The sequence below is a fragment of the Drosophila eugracilis genome, unplaced genomic scaffold (assembly GCF_018153835.1).
Source record: "Drosophila eugracilis isolate 14026-0451.02 unplaced genomic scaffold, ASM1815383v1 contig_367, whole genome shotgun sequence".
Classification (NCBI taxonomy): Eukaryota; Metazoa; Arthropoda; class Insecta; order Diptera; family Drosophilidae; genus Drosophila; species Drosophila eugracilis.
In genome coordinates this window covers 87,065-107,982 of record NW_024573224.1, presented here as the reverse complement: position 1 = coordinate 107,982, position 20,918 = coordinate 87,065, and the positions used below count along the sequence as shown (strand labels likewise).

Here is a 20,918-nt window from a genome sequence, read left to right as displayed (position 1 = left end):
GTTTACTTTAAATTCCAGATTTTACGTTAATTAAATGGCTAAATATGTGGCTTTTATATATTTTGATTTGTTTTATAAGTTCATTACAAATGTATTACTAAATAATCCTGAATTTATATATCATTGATTAAATTTTCAAACTTTCCATGACATAAAGTTGACATAAAAACCCCTAAACATTGTACTTAAATAAAATATAATCAAATAGTGATTAAAAAGCTTAAACCTTAGTATAATACCAATTACTTAATCAACAGATTTTATTAAAAGTAACCATCCATAAAAAAGTAGACACCAAAGATAAAACTTTTGTATTGCCATAAAATAGTTGACCCATTCCTCAGCTGACCCTACAAGTAGTAGTATTTGCCTGCGCCTAAATACCTTTGTATTTGCGGTTAATTAATAAATTAATTACTTAATTTTTGCGGTCCCTGGGTAGAACCTTGAGTAGCTGCGCTTGTTCCGGCACCCAAAAATTGATGAACGCTTTTGCACCCCTTCCCGTTAACCGAACCCACAGGTAGCACGCCCCAGCACATTTACTCCTTCCATCAACAGCTTATGCATAGAAACTCTGATTTAGCCATGCGCCTGAAAAAAACAGAAATTCCTGTCGCCTCAGTAGCATCAGCCAGCCAGGAGGAGAATCCCTCCCAAGGGGAAACCACCCAAGGATCTGGCCCGGAGCAGCCGGTCAATGGCAAATCCCTCGACTCCACGGCCAACAACAAGGATGGTGGCGATCCAAACAGCTCGGCGGTAAGTAGAATATCAAAATGCCTGAAGACAGAGTAGGCTTAAATGGTAAAACGGCTAAAAAAAAAACTTATTCCCCGCCTTCCGTTCTGCTCATTAGGAAGCCACCCATACCAGCACTTTGGGTGAGCAGGAACTGCAGAATGCAGTGGAGGCCGCGGCAGTGGTCTTCAAGAAGGTCGTGCTGCAGCGTCGCAAGGAGAAGGAGAAGGCCGCCGAAGAAGGTTAGTGCTAATAGCTGTCCCTATACAAAGCACTGAGAGAAAAGTTTATAAAAAGTTAAGAATTAACTTAAATTGGAAAAAATCTTAAATTTTGGCTAGAAATCCTTCATGCTTTTTACTTAAATTGAGAGTTTAATATTGACTTATCAACTCTAACATTTCATTCTTAATTTAAGTTACAAGACTTTCTCTCAGTGTACACTATGTAGTTGTATCTGTGTAGCTAAGTGTATGTTTGGGAGCGTAATTAACTTGGTGATGGTAATGCTAATGCCTGTACTGATGCTACTTTTGATGCTGATGCTGATGGTGGGTGGTGATGGCCTGGGTGACTAACAAACTCTTTGTGAAGGGCTTCGCCGTCTTCCGTCTAATTTCGCTCAATTAATTAAGCTCCTTCTGGGACTGAAGGTGGGCGCTTCTCTGGAGTTGACTGTCATTGTCAAGCCACCAGAAGATGCCTTGCACTTTATTTACTTTAAGAAAGTAAGTTTTAATACAAATAGAAACTTGTTCTAACTTAATTCGGATTCTAATCTTAAAGGGAAAACATAAAATTGATAAGTAATACTTCTGGTTTTATCCTGTCGATTTTTTATGGGCTTTTAAGCTATAAATTGGCCAAAACAAGACTTAAAGCAAAAAGGACGACTGTTTTGTGAAGCTAACGACCAGTAATAACAACACTATAAATTTTGGGTTGATGGGACAAAATTCATTTTTTGCCAATTTTCACAATTTTGATAAGGGGTACCATCATCAAATTTTGCGAAAAATGGCCAAAAATTGACTTTTCAAGGCTGGAATATAGTTCTGCTAGAATTTAAATTACGAACTGAACGATGTATAACATTCCAACTTTGAGCACTTTTTGGCAAAATAGTGATCAAAATATTACCAATTTTAGACGCAACATCAGGTTTTACCTTTTATCACTTTTTATCAGTTTTTAAGCTATAAAATGGCATACCCCAACTTAATACCAACCTTGTACCAACACAACAAAGTCAATAAACTTGGCAATTAGAACATTGTACACCCAAGCCTTTAGTGTCCTTTGGGAATCCATCCCCTTCGACATTCTTTGGTCATTGGCTTCTTGAAGCGGATCCCAAAAGAATGCAACACTTTTTCTCGCTCACTTCTTTTGCTAGCTCCCAAAAGTATTCCATCAATTTTCGCCTTGTTCAGCAAACAGATTTTCCATTTCCCATTCTCTCTATTTGAATTAAATTTCCCCTGCAGCTATTGGCGACATGACCACAAACGACCCGACAAACCGAAATTTAAGAGCAAAGTTGGCGCGGTTCAAAAGATTTTGTGGCACAGAACCGAAAACAAAATACAAAAACCGTGCCGTGGGCTGGCGGGATAATTTTTTGGCAACTCATAAATCGATTTCCCACCCACGCACGCACTTCAAGAGTTTTTAGAGGATTTTACCTTCAGGGGTTGATGAGACGGAGGAGCGGAAGAGTGCCTACCGAACGCCTTTGCCGGCTTTTGTTATGTTTCAATTTGGCGATTTGTGGGAGTCTGGTTTTGGTGACCACCAACGCAGCGTGTGTCTATATGCCGTTGTCGCCTCGAAGGATACCACAATCCGGGTTCTTGTACTGTCAGTACCCACAGACAAACCGAAAAGCCAGTGAAAGCCACCCACTGGAATTTTTTGTGCTATGCGGAGCATCACAGTGCTGCCAAAACTGTAGCGTTAATCTTATCTCGTGCACCTTTTGTGCTCCGATGTGGGTACCGCTCTGTGAATGCCTAAAAGTGTTCGCAGTTCGTGGTTCCAGGGAACCGTTCTTGAATGCACAGAGAACAATGCTTATAATTTATATAAATTTTTGTATTTTTAGAACAATTTAAACTCTAAAATCTTTGATTAAACTGAAATTATTTTTAGTACCATAATGAAATATCAAATAAGAAGTGAAAAGTACTAGAAATCTCTGATTCCTAGTGGAAAAAATACAATTTAAAGGGTTATAATGAACTTAGTTTGTCCTAGAAATTTCTCCCAGTGTAAAAAAACGGATAAAAAGGAAGTATGTTGGTGCTGGGAGGGCACCGATCAAATGTTTACTTTGTGGCTGTCAGGGATTGACGCTCTGTGCATCCGCCGTTGCAGTTTTTGTTTGTGCAACCATCAAACCGTAAGGGTTGGGGCAAGAGGGCTTGGTGGACGAACAAGGATATGACGATGTTGGTAACTTTAAAAGCTTTTTGGCAAATTTTTGCTACTCCTCTCGTCTTGGCAAGACAAGCTTGTGGCAAACAATCATAATCAATCAAGAGTCTTTGAACTGCTTCCTGGCAAGATGGCAAGATACTTGAACGGCAAGGAAAATGATTTTAGCAATATTTAATTTTGGGCAGGATGGAATAATAAAGGATATTTGACTTTCATGGAGATTCTTGTTAGAAACCAACCTAATTGTAGAAGCTCTGTTTTAGTTCTTTTTAGCAAGCTTCCCATAAGATTAGCTATTGAGTCTGCAGATTATGAAAGTAAACAGCAATAAGTTTGTACTTTGCACATCTTTGTATATCAGAAATTAATACGAACAGAGAAGTTTTCGTAGAAAATGTAACCCTTCTGTTATTGGGATATCAAATTACTTGATCTTATGATTGAAATCACATTCGATTTGAAAATTCGATTCGAAAGAACTTCAATCAGGTGTCTACTATGGGCCAAAACAAACTTGTTCATACACCAATACACAGCCTAGATAACAATCTATAAATTGAGCTACATAAAATGACTAACACTCCTTCAAACAGCCTGTCCCTAACCTTTAGTATCTATTAATATCTCTGGTTTTTCGGTGTAACCATCCAAGCTTAACCCATGCTAGCTGTAAGTTTTGTGTTAAACAACCACCCATACTTGTGCTTAACCCATCTGTAACCCATAACTTTGGTGTGGAAAAACTCACCCTCCGGCTAACCAGTATTTCACCTGTATTCTCGTATCTGTGTGTTTGTGGTGCTAATAACCAGTATTTGCGTATCGCTTCATGGTGTTGGTCAACGTCAAAGTGGTTGTCTCCGAACTTATGTGCCCGAAACTTCATCCCTGATACTTCACAGGCATGCAGCAGCTGTCCATGGTTTCCGGTGATATTTGTGGATTAGGTGGGGGTGATGCCATGGAAACGTCATCGTCATCGGAGCTAGACTTCAGGTGTTCCACTCAACATGGTCGCCAGCAGCAGCAGTCGCAATATAGCGTTGAAGCCGACGAGTTCAAGCTCGTCTTCCTCAACTCGGATTCATCATCCTCCTGTCACGGTGAGGAGGAAGAAGAGGAAGAGGATGACACCGATTCATCCTGCTCCACACACCACTGTCACAGCATTGTGAGCAATGTGGAGGACTGCGATTGGGATTACTTTGAACCCTCCATGATCTCCACAACCACGACGACGACAACTACCATGATTGCTTATACCACGGCCCGAGCCACACCCACTCCACCACCGCGTGTGCGTCGCCAGTCCAGCGATAGTGATTCTCCTCTGGTGCAAAGACGACCAAAGCAGTTGAGGAGTACTTACTGCCCCCGGATCAGGGAGAGTGATACGGGCACTGATGAGGAGTTTGTGCTGAACACAGAGAGCAGTTCGCAGACTAGCTCTGATCAGACACCCCCACCTGTGCCTCCACCTCCTCATCCATTAAGCATGAAGACCCGGATTAAGACACGATTCCTGAAGAATCATCACCACCATAGCCACAACCGATGCAACTGCAATCCCAACCAGCAGCAGCAACCACAATATGTGCCCATACCCGTGCCGGTACCCATTCCCGTGCCCATGGCCGCCTATCCTAATTGGCCTGAAGTGCCGGGTAATCCTCTTCTAGAACAAGATGAGCAATTGGCCGCCAGTCTGCAGCAACTTTGGAAGGCTGCCGGTCATCAGCAGCAATTTGCCGCCATAGTTGCAGCCTACTCGCAGCAATTTGCAGCGGCTAGTAGCAACATGTTCGACGCAACACCGCCGGCCACCAGCAAAAGTTACCAACAACTGCCCACCACTCCGCCGCCGATGCCTCAGCGCTTGCGCGGATTAAGTGGCTTTAAGTCCTCGGCACCAGAACTAAGTGCATCGCTGGGATCACTGATGACGCAATCCCTTTGCTCCACCATATCCTCCTCGTCGTCATCAAGCACTTCGGGTTATGGGACAGCGGGACGGAGTCTGGAAACACTGGCCAGTCCAATTCGAGCTGCCAACTCGATGCAGCAGCAGCAATACCAACAGCAACATCAACAAATGGCCAGCAATGCTTTCAAGCCAAAGCCAACAAGTTTAGTAGCGTCGCGTTCGCCGACGGGTGAGCAACCAGAAACGAGCAACGCGCGTCGCGGCAGCAGCAACAGTGAGAGCGACGACAGCAACACCAAAAGTAATAGCAGCAACAGCAACAACAATAACGCAACGCCCACAACGGGTAGATTGTGTAATGTTTATGATAAAACCGGCACATTGCCAGTGCCCGCCATTCAGGCACATGTTGCCAGTGTAGATAAGAGTCCCGCGGCATCGGCAATATCAACAACATCATCAACACAAGCGACATCCACAAAGGGAATCGCTCTGAGAGTGGCCAGCAAATACCAGAGCCGAAATCTATGCGAAACCCAGCCAGCGGCAACAACACAAACCTACCTGGCCAGTAAAAACAGCCACGAAGAAGTGGAAGCAGCAGACGAAACGAATATACATAAAAATCAAGTACCAACAGCAGCAGCAGCAACAGCAACAACAACAACAACAACAACACAAATACAAACAGCAACTAGAGCTGCGGCTCCTGCGGTAATAACTCGTTTCGGCGGACTTGCAGTCGAAAATGCTGTTGGAAATGTGGCTGAAAGTGCCAGTGCCAGTCCCAAACCTAGAGCCCAGCACCTAGAGTACATAGATCAGCGGACGGCAGCGGAGATTGCCAAGAATTTGTCCTCCAATCGACTTATACAGAACATCAAGATGTCCGATGAGGCATCACCATCAGAATCACCATCGGCATCGCCATCGGTATCGGCCCATCTGCAGAGCGAGAACTATGCGGCCAGCAGTCCAGATGAAGCAAGCAGCAATAGCAGCCAGGAGGAGGATCGGGAAAGAGAGAAGGATCAAAAGGCCCGTAAGACCACGGCAAGAAGCTACAATGTAGCTGGAATGATGGAGGAACAGCTAGATGAGGTGGATACGGAGGAGCAACGACACCATAGTACCACCACCGATTCCAGCTCCAGTAGCAGCTCCAACTCCAGCTCTAGTTCGGAATCCTGTGACTCTGATGATACGGGAACTGTGCGCGATCGCAGGCCCAAAAGAAGGAGATTCAACAAGGTGTTCATAGTGAATCGACAACCAGGTGCCCGGGTGAGACGCAGTTCGTCCACTGAAGGGGATTCCCTATCCTCCTCTGAGGCCAATTTGGAAGACTCATCCGACAATGATACAGACACCGAACGTACAGATTGTGGGATTGTACTCAACTACGTCAAGCCCCTCGAGGAGGAACCCAAAAAAGCGGAGGAGGAGGCGGCACCAGCAGCTGCACGTGATTGCCAATCGAGTGACGAAGACGATAATGATGATGAAAGTGAACGCCGTGTTGCCAACTCAAGCGATGAGCTCGCCAACTGCATTGTGGTGGTAGGCGGGCAGACGGACGATGCCGCCGCCGGCGTTGTACTGCACCGCATGCGATCTCTGCCAGACGAGGGAGAGCAATCAGAGCGCCACCAAGCGATAGAAGCAAGTGATGCCCTGGCCGCTTGCGATGAGCTCCACAGCATCTCAAACGATGTTAATCGATTGCTGGAACTGCATAAGCAAAATTCCCAGTTGGAAATAAAGCTGCAACGTTTGCGACAAGGAGTGGCCGAAATCAATGAGGATCTGCAGCTGTCCACGTTGGGCACTGATGTGGCTGCCACCCACAATAGCCAGACGCTAGGTAGTCCGGAGAAACCCGACGAATGCAGCCCTTCTCGGAAAAGCCCCTCGACCGTGCTAAAAACTAATGACGATGGTGTGGGTCTCACCTGCTTACGGCAGGTAAAGGCAAACAGCGATAGTAAACTAGTGGATGAGCGCAGAACAGCTGAGCAAACTGAGCGGCAGAGGGTCGGCGACGGCGACGGCGGCAGCAGCACATGCAGCCAAGCATGCAAAATAAGAGACAACAGTGACTACTCGCTAGATTCACTCTCAGCAACTCCAACGAGTTGGGCACCTGAGCAGGTAGATGAGAGAGCCGCTCGCTTGAGTTTACCTGTTGTTAGCGCTCGTGAGCAGCAGCAGCAGCAATATCGGTTCGAAACGAAATCGGAGTCAGTCGAAAATGAAATGTTAAACGTTGCGGTTGCTCCACGCTCCGCGCTGTTCAGCGGTAATAACAAAAATAACAACAACGATAGCAGTAACAGCAAAAGCAACAACGATAATAGCAATAACGAAAACGTTAAAAACAACAACAGCGAACTTGGCCATAATAATAATGACGCTTTCGCAGCACAAAAGACGTGGAATAGCGGTTCGAGTGTTGTTGTCAGTGGCAGTGACGTAGTGAGTGTGAATTCAAATGTGAGTGGTGAAAACGAGTGTGACTACGATAAAATATTTGGTAGCCAACAGAAAAGTACTCCAAGTGCAACAGCATTATCAATATCAGCAGTAACAGCAACAACACCTGACACACCTGCAACATCGCCCAGCGAACTGGCTTCGCCCAAAAATTCACTTTCAGCCAAGTATCGCAGTTTGGTCATGATCACCAAAGACAATGAAAGTGCAGCTGGTGATTACGAAATGGCAAACAACAGCAGTAGCAGCAGCTACAGCAGCAACAGCAACATACACGACAGCAACTCCACTCGCAGCAGCAACAAAGGCCCGTCCAGCAGCAACACTTTTGGCCAGAACTTTGCGGGTGACTCATTTCGCGCCATGGAACCAACACTCGTGAGCAGTGATCGCGAGTCGTACAGTGTGGACTCACTAAACGACCCGCCCGCTGTGCCGGAACTCAGCGTGGAAGACGGTTTGGCCGATGATGATTCCTGGGTGGAGGAACTGAGTCAGAGGGGTGAAGATGAGGACGAGGAGCTAAGTAATGCCACTACCACACCCACAGCGACGGATTCTGAAGATGCAGAAGGAGAGAATGAAGGAGCCAGGCGACATGGCTACATGGATCGAGAGGAGGAGCTGAGAGGATATAATAGATCCGCTATTGACTTCACTCTGCACACCATTGTCGAGGAGAGCTGCGAGGAGAGCGAGGTGGCCTCCATTAGGGCGGATACTGAAGATGCCGAACTGGAGGAAGAGGATCTGGCCGAAAGGAGGAGACAGCGTACCCTGCAGCATCACCACCGATTGAGTGCCTCTGAACTGGAAAAGTACTTCTTCTTCGGCTTGGGCGATGGTCGTGTGATGAGTTCCATCGATACCCGCGGGGATGACACCGCCTCCGAGGTGAGTTCTGAGTGCTCCGAGAGTCTGGACTCCTTGCCACACGAGGATCAACTCTTGGATACCAGTGGAGCTTCTGATCTGGCCTCTTCCCGACTCGAGAAGTACTTCCTTTCCGGCTTCATGGGCTTCAGTGGTGGAGAGAAGCAGGCGGAGAGCGATGAAAGTGGTGGCAGCGTGGGCAGCGATAGTGAAGGTCATCCCAGCCCCAGCCAACGTAGGAAACGCCTGGTTAGGGCCAGGGGAACTCCCCGAAGTCACAATTCTTCGTTGGATAATCTTCTTTTGCCGGAAACAGATACTCTGGATGCCACGGTTACATCTGCGGCAGGAACAGCTGCAGCCACTGTGGAGGACACCTCGGAATCGGAGGCGGGCTGTGACGACACTGTGATTCATTTGGCCAATGCCGGAGCCTCGGATGGTTCCTCCTCGGACACCATTAAACGAAAGAAGCAACTGCGCAAGCGTCACGACTCACTGGATGAGAAGAAACTACACGATCTAGAACCTTCTGAATGCCGGACCCCTACACCGGGCAGCAGCGGGCAAGTACAGATGCAATCGCAGGCCAAGAAACAGCAGCAACAGCATCACCACAGCCGAGATAGTGGTTTCGTTGGCAGTAATGATGATCTGCTAAAGGCAGCGCCAGATTGTGAGCCACCGAAAAGTCCAACCCCTGCTCTGGAGCAGATCAGTGAAGATCGGGAGCCGGCTCACAGTCAGATCAGTCTGGCCAAAATGGATCTGCCCAGTACTTCAGCGGCTGCAGCTGCTGCCATTCCAGTTCCCAGCCAACTTCGGAATCTAGCCCTACCTAATCTGGTGCGAAAGGATAGCTTCAATAACTGGAGTTCCGACGAAGAGACCAATCTGATGATGAGCAAGATGAGGCAGTTCTTCAAGACCCTTATTGTGGCCACAGCAAATGCACAGCAAAGTAAGCCAACGACTCCTAACCAAGGCCAGAGCACCGCTATCGCCAACACCACGCCGAGTTCCCAGCGCAGATTGGCAAAATCCCGTCCAGCTCAGTTGGCCTACTTCGAAAACGAGCTGACCCGACTGATGAAAACCGTTCCCGGAATAAAAGATGAACAGGTGCGTGAAATAGTGGAGTACCTGAGCAGCGAGGATACGTGGTCCGATTCCTATGACTCCTCGGATTACACGAGCTCTGATCTGGAAGGTGGTGAACGGAAGGGTCAGTTGAAGGCCCAGATCTCGGCCAGCTGCCAGCAGATAATCAACAAATTCGAGATTGACGAGGAGGGAGATCGTGGTGATGGTGGTCTCCTAGACGAGAGTCAAAGTGTTCCCATGGAAGCTTTGGTCTATCAAAAACTAGTGGCTTCCTTTAGCAAGGTGGCGGCAGGTGGAGAACCGGAAGTAGAAGCTGCCAAAGAGGTTGAGGAAGTTGAAGCTTCCACGGAAAGATCTCCCCAACTATTTGCCAAGGTCATGCAGCATATTGGCACTAGACTGGTGGCTCTGATGCACGAGGTGAGCAGTGGCAATGAAACGCCTACTCCATCGCCGCAAGGTCAGCGGCACCATCGAAGACTGCAGGCCAAGATCTCGGCCACAACGACGGAGGATGAGGAAGATGAGGTGGAGGAGCAGCTAAGAGCTATGCCTATTAAACAGCTCAAGTTGCGTAGCAGATCCCATGATCTCCTCTTGGATGGCACCACGCCTCACTCGCATCATCTGCACCATCAGGCCACCGTACATCATCCGGGAAGTGGAACAACAGGAGTAGGAGGATCCGGTGCTCCCGGACATTCGGACAACGCCGGAGAGGAGTGCGGCGTGGCCAGTGACTACGAGCGGTTCTCGTGGCGCGGCAGTTTTGAGTCGGCATTACTGGCTAATGGCGACAGCAGAACGAGGCTCAGCCAGCTGAGCCAACTGGACAGGGATAACTCGTCGTCTGCGTCCGCTTTGGCTGTGGCAAAGCGCCGATCGGCAGGCGACCTTCTCTTCAGCCAGCATCAACAGAGCCTCAGCCGCGAGCAGTTGGACCGTGTACGATCCTGTGGCAGTATTGGAGGAGGTGATGCCCATCATCACCAGTTGGAATCTTCGCCAGCCAAACCGTGGCTCTCCTCGGCAGGATCTTCCATAGGAGGTGATTCTACTAAGGATGTTCGACGTTCCAGTGTACCGGATGCCATCTATGAAACGGATTCCAGCGATGAGGCAGCGTCGAATCAATTTGGCGGAGCCAGATCCACCCTGCCGCGTAGTTTAAACTCCGGCCAGGTGGTGGCTAGCACAAATTCACTGCCCCGGTTACCAACCACCGGAGCGGGTGCACCCATAACAAGCACTCCCAAGACCAAGTCACAGAGCGCCCTCAACCACACACCCTCCAATTTGTCCACTGTCTCGGCCACTGGAAGTGCCAAGAGTGCAAGATACCGCTCGCCAGGATTGGCGGCTCGTGCGGCAGCCGTCAGTGGGGCAGGAGGTGTTTCGGCTGGTGGTGTGGGTGCAAGCAGTGGTTCCACGGGCAAAAAACTAGGTGCGGGCTTCCAGTTCCTTTACTCCAAACGCGATGCGCGCAAACGTCTCAACATGTCAGCGGGTGAGTTGCCTCAAAAGCCTAATGTTTACCTTTTGCATAACTTTTGGGGGTGGTGGTGGCTGGTGGCCACACCTTATCAGCATGGTGGTGCGTTTCTTCCTTATGGGACACGCACAGGCGTCAGCTGGCGTTCTCAAATAACTGGCCATGAAATTGCTTCCTTCCTAATGAAAAATTCCTCACACCAAAGTGGTAAAGGAGTTGAGTCTTTGCCGTCAAAAAGACCTGAGGGAATCTGATCCTTAGACGAGTGGGAGACATATAACTTTAGGGGGAGGCCTACACTGGGAAATAAAGTTTAGATAAAAGTAGTTAAGAAGTTATATTTATTAGCTTTTTAATATTTGCTAATAAGTTTATGAATAGCCCGTTTCCTTCTGCTTGAATCTGTTATATTTTTTCCATTAATCAATTTTTTAACCTGGAATAACCTGTTGAGACTTCCACTTCCTAATATAAATGTTATATAAATGCCCCCAAAAATGTTTCACCCAAAAATTATGTAGAAAGGAGACAGCCGCACCCTGAACTATTTTATGCTGATTAGGCTGTAGCTAAAGGAATCTCGGGAATGTGCCACATCCTCCCACAGGCCTTTGCCTTTCATTATGATAATAATGTTGATGTTGATGGCCCGGGAAGCCCACACTCATAGATAAACACTAACACCAATTTGGATGGAGACATTTGGTTCCGTAGACAGCTGTTTTAACCGAAAATAAACTCAATCAAGGTCAATTAACTGTATCCATATTAAGCTCTCCACTCATATAGCCAACTGCTTTCTGCTTTTCGGTTACCAGTTAGCGTCCGTAAGCGATTTTCGCAGTGTGTTAATGTGGCTCCAGAGATGTAGAAGTAGTTTCTCGATGTATGAATGTGGATGTAGGGTACTCTACAGCTTTGTTCCGCTTGGCGGGGGCGTTTGTATTTGCTGTTTTCTAACTATATATATAGTCTTTTTTTTTTTGAAAAGCTGTTTTCGCTTTTGTGGCTAACAATTATGTACCGCTTGGTCAATGAAACTCAAACTCGCTACTCGAAAAAAAAACCTGGGTGCAGGCGGGCTTTGAACTTTGCTGTGTCACCTAGAGATGAGGGGATGAGGGATGGTTTGAATAAGCCCAAAGCCTGGTTGGCAATCTCAAAGCAAAGGGCACTCCCTAATGTGGCTAAAATGAAAGTAAAGTTTGATGGAAACACAAGAAAATTTGATTTAAAAAATCATTTAAACTATAACATTGATTAGATCACAGAAATCACAACAATCAACTATAAATATGCTCTTAATTATCAGGGAAAACATATTAATCATGAAAAGAGAAATCGAATGAAAACCCATTTCGGCGAAATGCATTTTTTTTTTGATAATTCAGTTACTTACTAAAGCGTTTCGGCACATTAAGCCCCCGATAAGCCATTAAACTTCCATGGGCCAAAGATAAACCATGGAAAATATATATTAAATCTTAATAAAACTTTCATTGCCATGGTGCTTTTAATCGAATTAAAGATTTAAGAAGTAAATTAACTCATAATAAAAACTCATTAAACTGAAATTTAGTTGATGGACCACCAAGGTTGTTTCTCAACTTAATTCACGTTGCCATCTCTAGAAGCAGTTGGGTTTACACAGTTTCTATTTCCAGTTGAAGCCAACTCGTTTGTCTTGGCCAAAAGACAATTAAATTTAGGTGCCCCCGCCAGAAACTCTTGGCCAGTATTGAACTTCAGTTCGTTACTTAAGCTCTTGACGTTGATAAAGAGCTTTGGCTTGTTTATTTCCTGGATTTATTTCATTTCTACATTTTCCATAAAACAATTAATGTTTGGTAGGTGACATTGCCGGCATAAGAGGTTCGCTGGGAAAATTATACTATACTGGGGAAAAATACCCACATTTAGTTTCGTGCATCGCTGCACCGACGGAGTGCGGAAGTGGTCCGTGCTCCATGTCCACGTCCATTCTCCACTCCGCCACAATGTCCGTGCCCATCCGGCAGCCGTTTAAGTGTTTTGCACCAAAACAAAAACAGAAACCAAGTTGCCAGCGGGGGCCGAAGCATGCAATAATATTGCATTAAAACGATTTCCACAATTATGCAAATCGAACCGACTTGCAATTATCGCAGCCGCATGACGGAAGTTTCGAATGGATCTCGGAACGGCCGGCGGATGATCACCCTGTAAGCGACGACACCCGTTGGCCAACGACCACGAAGATCTCTCAGTTCACTTTGGGCCTCTAATTAAATTAACCTTTTCTGCCCGAGACAGGCAAACAAGTCGGAATACCCAGAAATGTCTTTATATTTTTCACTCTCTTTCTGAAAATCTTGATGTTATGGCGAGGAGAGATCTATGATTCTTGGTACTGTACTTTGAAATTACCATAAGTTGTAGCTGGTTTTTAGGTTTTAATTTGGCTTAAATTAGCATTTAATTTAAAGTGGTAAACCTATACTTAAAGCTGTAATAGGGGTTAGGTAGTAATTAAGTAGCAGAAGCTGTTTTTGTGTTCTGCAAGAACTACAGCGAAAGCACTATTATTAGAATATAATCATATTCTCTACAAAATGTTTATAAATGATGATCTTAAATATTGATTTTTAAGTTTCCTTTCAATATTCTTCACTCAAACTCTCAGATCAACCCTCTTGTTGCCTCTTGTTAATTGCATTTTCATTGGCTAGGCGCCCCTCGTGACCTTAAAGTTCAATATTTGAATAATTGAATAAAACTTAGATTTGCCGTTGCCCTGACCATGTTCTGGGGTTCTGGCACTGACTCCCGCCTTGGGATCAGTTGCTCTGGATCGCGTAACGGGACTGGAGCTCCGCGGCAACGATCTGCTCTATAAGACGCCGCGAATTCCGATCTTAACTCCAACGAACCCCTTGCTTGGGCCAGTGAAAGTGAAGTCTTTCGCTCAATTTGACTTATAGTTCGCCGAGTTTTCGCTTTGGGTTTTTGGTATTAGCTCGTTGGGGTTTTAGCCTTCCCGCTCACGTTTTTTCTTTTTGTATGTTTTGGGCGCTGTGCTAACAAAGCGGAAATTATAGAAGTGCCATAAAAAAGCGAAAACGAAATGGAGATATTTGTCAACAAATCGTGACTGCATAAAAGAAATTCAAATTTCCAAACACACAAATATACATTTTTTGATAGACCTTTAAGCCGTTTTAATGGATATTTCTCAGTTTAATTACATATTTGGATTGCTAGGCCATTCTCAACGCCTCGAAGTGTAATCTGACCCACTTTTATGGGTTTTACTGGCTCGATTGTGTCTTGCTGCTCCCCCTTTTGATTTCACACCTTCATTTTGGTCATCAACTGAAGGCTGACTGTTGGCAAGTTCAGGGCCGCTTATAACATTTCGACTTAATTAAATTGACTGCTGGCGTTGGGCCATGCAAATGGTTTTATGGCCCAGGTGCCACCAATCTAAGATAAGCGGCTCTTAAGCGGCTATCAAGTGATCCAATTACGTGTCCGAATCAGCAAAGATTGCGTGTCGTCAGGCATCTTATCAAAAGGGCCTCCAATCTATGTCACATTGCTCAAAAATAATTTATTATCAACGTTTCTTTCTGCTTTTATATATCTAAAAGATAATAAGTAGAAGCTATTCTATCGCCGGGCTGAAAAACCAGAACCAATAAAAAAAGACAAATACTTGATATCTGTCTTGATTGAATTGATATAGAGTTCTGGCAAAAGATAATAGGAAACTTAACAAAAGTTTTCCATGAGAATTAAATTTTCTAATTTTAAGGGATTTCTCATAAAAACTTCTTTCACATTCTCATAAATTATTGTCAGTCGTATCTCAAAGATAACAAGGCACAGTTTTTACTTTTTCATTGGAATTTCTTTAAATTCTTGAAAGTAATAGAAGATGGCACGCCCTTACAAAGTCTATCGAAAGCTTCATTCGAACTTTTCAACAACAAAAACTGAGAACTATACCAAAGACCATGCTTAAATCTGAAAATTTTGTAAAAATACTGTCCAAAAGTCATATAATTTTATGATAAATAAGCTTTAGTTTCCCTTCAACATAACTTGATTACATTTCCCAAGAAAACCCCCACATTCAGACCTTTCTAATTGAGCCAAACTGTGCAACACATTGTATTAGCAATTGAGAAACCCATCAGATGACAACTGTCAACTGGTTGGCGAAACGGCAGAGCCAAAAGTGATATCAAAACATTTTCAGTCGACTGCGGATGACACCAAAAAAAGCGGTCACCAATTAATCTTGCCACCAAAACGCGCAATTGTGAAATGAGAAATCGAGAAAATGAAGCAAGTGACTCGTTTAATTGGCCCGCGGCGACGGGTAAACGCGACGCCAAAAGAAGCCTCCAACTATAATGTGTTCACCTCCTCCAGCTCCTCCTCCGCTGCTAAGAAATCCCAACAAGCTACAGGCCCACCTGCTCCACTAGCTCGAGTGCACAACTATGGCAGAGTTAAGTCCCAGCCGGCTGGCTCCTCACTGCCCTCCAGTTCGGCTGGAAAAATTCAATATGCGGCTTTGAATCGAATGAGAAAAAGGCGATCTGAGGATGGAGCCAACAAACTCAAGCACAAATCGAAATGGCGGCGACTTTTTAGCCAATGTTGGAGGAAAAAGAGGCGTAGCCCCAGGAACTATCAGGATTACTGGAGCAGTACGCCGGGAAAGCCAAGAAAATCTCTTTTCTGCTGCTATTGCTGCAAAAGAAGAACCAATGGTTACGATTATAATTCGGAGGAGGAGGATGACGACATCGATGCCAAGGTGGCTTCTTACATAGTTGAGATGAAACAGCGCGAGGCGGTGGCCAACGGGCAAAGTGAGAGCTTAGTTGAAGAAACCCCAAATCCTGTTCCCCAGGAGCAACCAAAGCCAATACCACCAACATTGCGATCTCCTTCGGTAGTTAAGAGACGTGCTTGGACGTGGGATGATAGTTTAAGGTCCAACTCGGATAGATTTCTAGAGACCCTCGAAGAGGATTTGCCGACATCTTCTGAGGCTGCTGCTGCTGCTGCTCCTGGGGGCAGGACATCGTTAATCCTGCACCGACGCACTCCATTGCATGTCACCTTTGTGGAGAGCGAGGAAGAGCAATCTGAGCTGGAGGATCATTCAAAGCAGGAACAGGTGGCGGTGCAAGGTAGGCGGCAAGTGCATCTTCGGCTTCGTTTGCTTGCCACCAACTGCATGCTCCTTGCACCGACGCCCCCAAGCTGCTCTCCTTCACAGATTGCCTTTCATGCTGCACATTTAAAATGCTTTCTTTAATAATATTCATGAAATTACCTTGGGAAATCTTGGGAATTATCTTTTTTCTTCTAATTATTTAAATTTTCATAAACAATCTTATGTCATAAATGAAATTTATGAATGATGAGACTTAATTTAGCCTCGTTCTGTCCTTCTGAATGGTTCACACGATGACCGCATTGCATTCCGAATTTAACGTGCAACATTTGTCTAGAACAATCTTAGGAAATATATCTTAATTATAGTAACAAAAAGCTAAAACTTAGAAAAAACAATTATTAACGCTGACCATCAGCTGAAAATACCAAGAAATATTTTCCAGCGATCGACAGCGATCGTTAATCATCGTTTCGTATAAGATCATTAGCCTTAATTGTGGAAAACTCGAGTGCTAATTGATGAATTTTCTCTTTGCAGAGGAGGCCAAAGTGGCCGCCGAGGAACTGTCTCGATCACCGGTAATTGGACAGCGGCAGGCAGATGGCACCGGCAGTCCCATCCAGTCGCGTGCCTCCAGCGAAACGTGGCCCACTCAGTCGGATGAGGACATCGATCGTCTGGTGGCCATGCACCAGAATCGCAGCAGTCTCAGCTCGCTGGGGGTAAGTTGAAATTAGGAATCAATCTATAAAGAAATACTTAATAATATCATTGATAGGTTCGTTCGGAGTCCATGGCCAGTGTTTACTCGGGAGCCGGTGAAGGTCGCTATGGCACTGTGGTGGTCAAGGGTCAAGTGGAGTTCGCCATGCAGTATAACTATAAGCTGAGTGCCCTGGAAATCCATGTGGTGCGCTGCAAGGACTTGGCTGCCGTGGATTCCAAACGCAATCGCAGTGATCCCTATGTGAAGGTAAGTTCAGTTAACTAACTTTTATAAATATCTACTAATTAATTTTTTATTATTTCCATTTAGGTTTATCTTTTGCCTGACAAATCAAAGGCCGGAAAGCGCAAAACCAAAGTCAAGAAGCACACGCTGAACCCCATCTTCGACGAGACGATGCGCTTCCACACACCCATTTCCAGTCTGGAGTCGCGTACTCTGTGGCTAACAGTCTGGCACTCGGATATGTTTGGGCGTAATGATTTCCTGGGCGAAGTCAGTGTCAATTTGCAGGGACGCCTCTTTGACAATCCCCAGTCGCAGTGGTATCTCCTCCAAGAACGAGTAAGTTCATAACCATTTGCAGAAAAATATTAAAAAATTTATTGCATTTTTAACGTTTATGGCAATAATTAATTTAATAGTAATATAAATATTGATAATAGAAAACTTTTATTAACATTTCCTTTGACTTTTCAGAGTGAACCCTTCGACGAGGTGGCCACCTACAGAGGCGACATTGTGGTGGGCCTGAAGTACATTCCCCCGGAGAACATCAAGTCCTCGTTCTTCTCACGCGGCTCCTCCATAACAGGCAGCTCCTCTAATTTACGCAAATTTGGTGGCAGCATCAAGTCAGTGGCCTCCAAATCGGATCGTACCTCGAAAGGTGGCCAGCTGCATGTGCTGGTCAAAGAGGCCAAGCACCTGAGTCCCATCAAGGCAAACGGAACCTGTGATGCCTTCTGCAAGAGGTGGGTCTTAGGATAATAACTAATAACTAAATCGTAAACTAACTTTATGTTTTTCTCTAGTTATTTATTGCCTGATCGCACGCGGAGCTCCAAGCAAAAGACCCCAGTGGTGAAGCGCACTTTGCATCCCAGCTGGAACTATACCTTTGTGTACGAGGATGTCTCTCTGGAGGAGTTGTCGGAACGCGCCTTGGAGCTAACAGTCTGGGATCATGATAGATTGGCCAGCAATGAGTTTGTTGGCGGCATAAGATTCTCTTTGGGAACAGGTGAGTTTAAGATGAACTTTATCATTAAAATATTTACTAAATCCTTAACTTTAATAGGACGCAGCTATGGCCGTCAAGTGGAATGGATGGATGCCACTGGCAAGGAGCTCTCCTTGTGGCAGAATATGCTGGACAGACCGAACTTCTGGGTGGAGGGCAGCTTGGTGCTGCGTTCCAGTTTGGATGGCATTCGAGCCAATTTGCCATAGGCCAACATAGATGGATATTTAGCTATTGTTTAAAGTCAGGATAAAAATCACAAAAACGCAGTTGGTAGACTGCAATGTATTGTATTAACTATGCGATAATTATCAATTAACGATCGATTACGTCGACTCTGAGAAGCATTATTAGCGGCATAAGAAATGAAAAGTTTGTAACATTCACAATTTAGTGTTTAGTTTTAAGAGTGTGGACGGGAATGATGATTTCTGAATACTCGAATATGGCGATGACGCTGCAAGAACTGCAGATGCGCAAAAAAAACTGAAAAACAAAAAGAAGCAAAAAAGCAAAAGTAATCAAGGCAAACATGAGAAACTAAGCAAAAAAAGGAAAACCTTATCAAGTTTATGGCACTAATTGTAAGCGCAATTCTCAGCTATTCGATGGAGATAAAAAACTAAAAACTGTAAAGCAAAACGATGAAGGCCCCAAGGTTGGCCTGTCTAGATATTAAGACGATTTGTATGTGTGTGTTTTTCCCCCTCAGCCCTCAGCCCTCTCTTTCCCACTCTCTCTCTCTGTCTACCCCTCTGAGAGAGGCATTCGCAATTGGCATACTATATGCGCTAAAAACTACGATTAAACTACAAATAAAAGTAAAGTTAAAACCTAGTTAAATCGAGGCATAAGCTTACTATGTATAACTATCCATAATAACCGATAAATACAAATAACATTTTTGTAAATTCAACATTTTTGATTTTATTTACCATTTCTTTTGTTTCATAGACCTTAAGATACTATATATCTATATACATATATATATCCTGACATCATACATATCGTGAACATTGTGCAAATCCAGCTAAGCTTCATGCCACTAACTACTACCTGAGAAGGTAGAAACCCACCACAGCAATCAATGAATCAATCAATTCCCATAGCAGCCAAAGAAAAGAGATATATAGTAGGTCACCTCTCCCTCCAGATCTGATTAATATATGTGGACTTTATATAGGCATATGTATGTATGTATGATTATCAACCCTTAGGTCATAGGGCAGCTCTATAAGATTGTTTCAGAGAAATCACTTTTAAGAAGAATACAAGAAGAAAAACGAGTCTTATGAATGCTTTTGGTGTAAGTGGTAAATACAAAGATAATACAAATTAATATTTAACGTTGAATGATACTTGACAACAAAAAAAACAACAACAACAAAAAAGGAGAAATTTATAGAAGATGTTTTTTATAAAAGAAAATTGCTGAATCACTCGTTGCCTAAATACCGCTTGTCTTTTATACTCGATGTTTTCGAAACACACACATAATGCACACACTCGCCTACAAAGTTTTGGTGATGAATGGATGTTATAGGACATACATTTAGAATGGCTAAACCCACACAAGAACGATGTTGATATGGATTGAATATTGATATTGAAACTATATAAATCAAAGTGAAAATGTAGGAAGATTGGGGATTATGGTCATAGAATATATACTTTCTCTAAATCAACATATGATAAATGTCAAACAATAAGCAGCAAATATTGCAAAAAGTAATTGGTATTTAGTAGCATAGTCAAAAGCAAGTAGGAAAGATATACACACCCAAACACACACCCACACACACACACAGATACTAGTTCTACCCACAAATAGTTCATAATCTAAGGTTGAAGCGTTTGCTGTTGGTTGGCTCTCTAATCTAGCCATAAATTTTGTTGGGAGTCCAATCACACCCACACTTAATATACACACAGACACCTGTAGGCATAGTTTATTCCCTCTAAAGTCTCCAAAACGTTTCAATGTTTACTATATATAGTATATAATATATATATACATGTATATTTTTCTACTACTTACTATGTACTTACCACCTAAATCAAGTATATCACTTACCCTTACGATCGGACCCGGAGGTTGTGTTTTAACAATCCCCAATCGGTCGATCTTTACTTATCCACTTACTCACTGAGATGGTGCTATATATAGTCGTATATAGGATACTCGATCCGGTCTCAGGTTGCGAGAGAAATAACGAGAGATCTTTTTACCTTTTTACCGTGTACGTGCTGCATTTCGGATTCAACTGAACTATTGTGAACTCGTAGTGTTGATTATAGATACATGTTTATGGATGCGATACAGACTTCACACTTACCAACTTTATACATATACATATATATACATCTACTGAGAGATACATAACTATATAACACCTTTACAAACCAGTGAGCACTACGTTCGCATTCCGTAGTATACTAAGCGATTTGGGTGAAGAATATTTGTTATTAGTCCCAGATTGGGGGATAGTACCCCCAACTCCTTAGCGATAGTTGATTTCTATTGAACGTTTTTGACGTTTTTGCCGAAGAATCCCCTTGGATTCACAGCAAATCATACAGATTAATGTTACAGATACCGATACTATCAGATATCAGAAATATTTATGTACCCATTGTATTTGTTAGCATTCGCCAGAATTGCTCATAGAAAAACAAAAAAAAAACCAGAAGAAGGAATATGTTTGA

At 44.2% G+C, this 20,918-nt stretch overlaps 1 protein-coding gene across 4 annotated transcripts in view; it reads left to right on the top strand.

The window, feature by feature from the left end:
- The window catches only part of LOC108109209 (synaptotagmin-like protein 4), a 72,530-nt gene extending 53,402 nt beyond the window's left edge, over positions 1 to 19,128 (top strand). For 2 of the 4 annotated variants that reach the window (XM_041818754.1, XM_041818756.1), the window contains 9 exons: positions 524 to 762; positions 860 to 983; positions 4,083 to 11,081; positions 16,780 to 16,964; positions 17,021 to 17,215; positions 17,279 to 17,533; positions 17,669 to 17,943; positions 18,004 to 18,212; positions 18,270 to 19,128. In XM_041818754.1, the coding sequence (XP_041674688.1) occupies positions 524 to 762; positions 860 to 983; positions 4,083 to 11,081; positions 16,780 to 16,964; positions 17,021 to 17,215; positions 17,279 to 17,533; positions 17,669 to 17,943; positions 18,004 to 18,212; positions 18,270 to 18,421 (8,633 nt within the window). In that variant the 3' untranslated portion in view covers positions 18,422 to 19,128. Of the gene's footprint in view, positions 1 to 523; positions 763 to 859; positions 984 to 4,082; positions 11,082 to 15,081; positions 15,929 to 16,779; positions 16,965 to 17,020; positions 17,216 to 17,278; positions 17,534 to 17,668; positions 17,944 to 18,003; positions 18,213 to 18,269 lie in introns of those variants that run through there. The other 2 variants (XM_041818757.1, XM_017217683.2) reach the window with 2 other exon arrangements.
- The last annotated feature ends 1,790 nt before the right edge of the window (positions 19,129 to 20,918 follow it).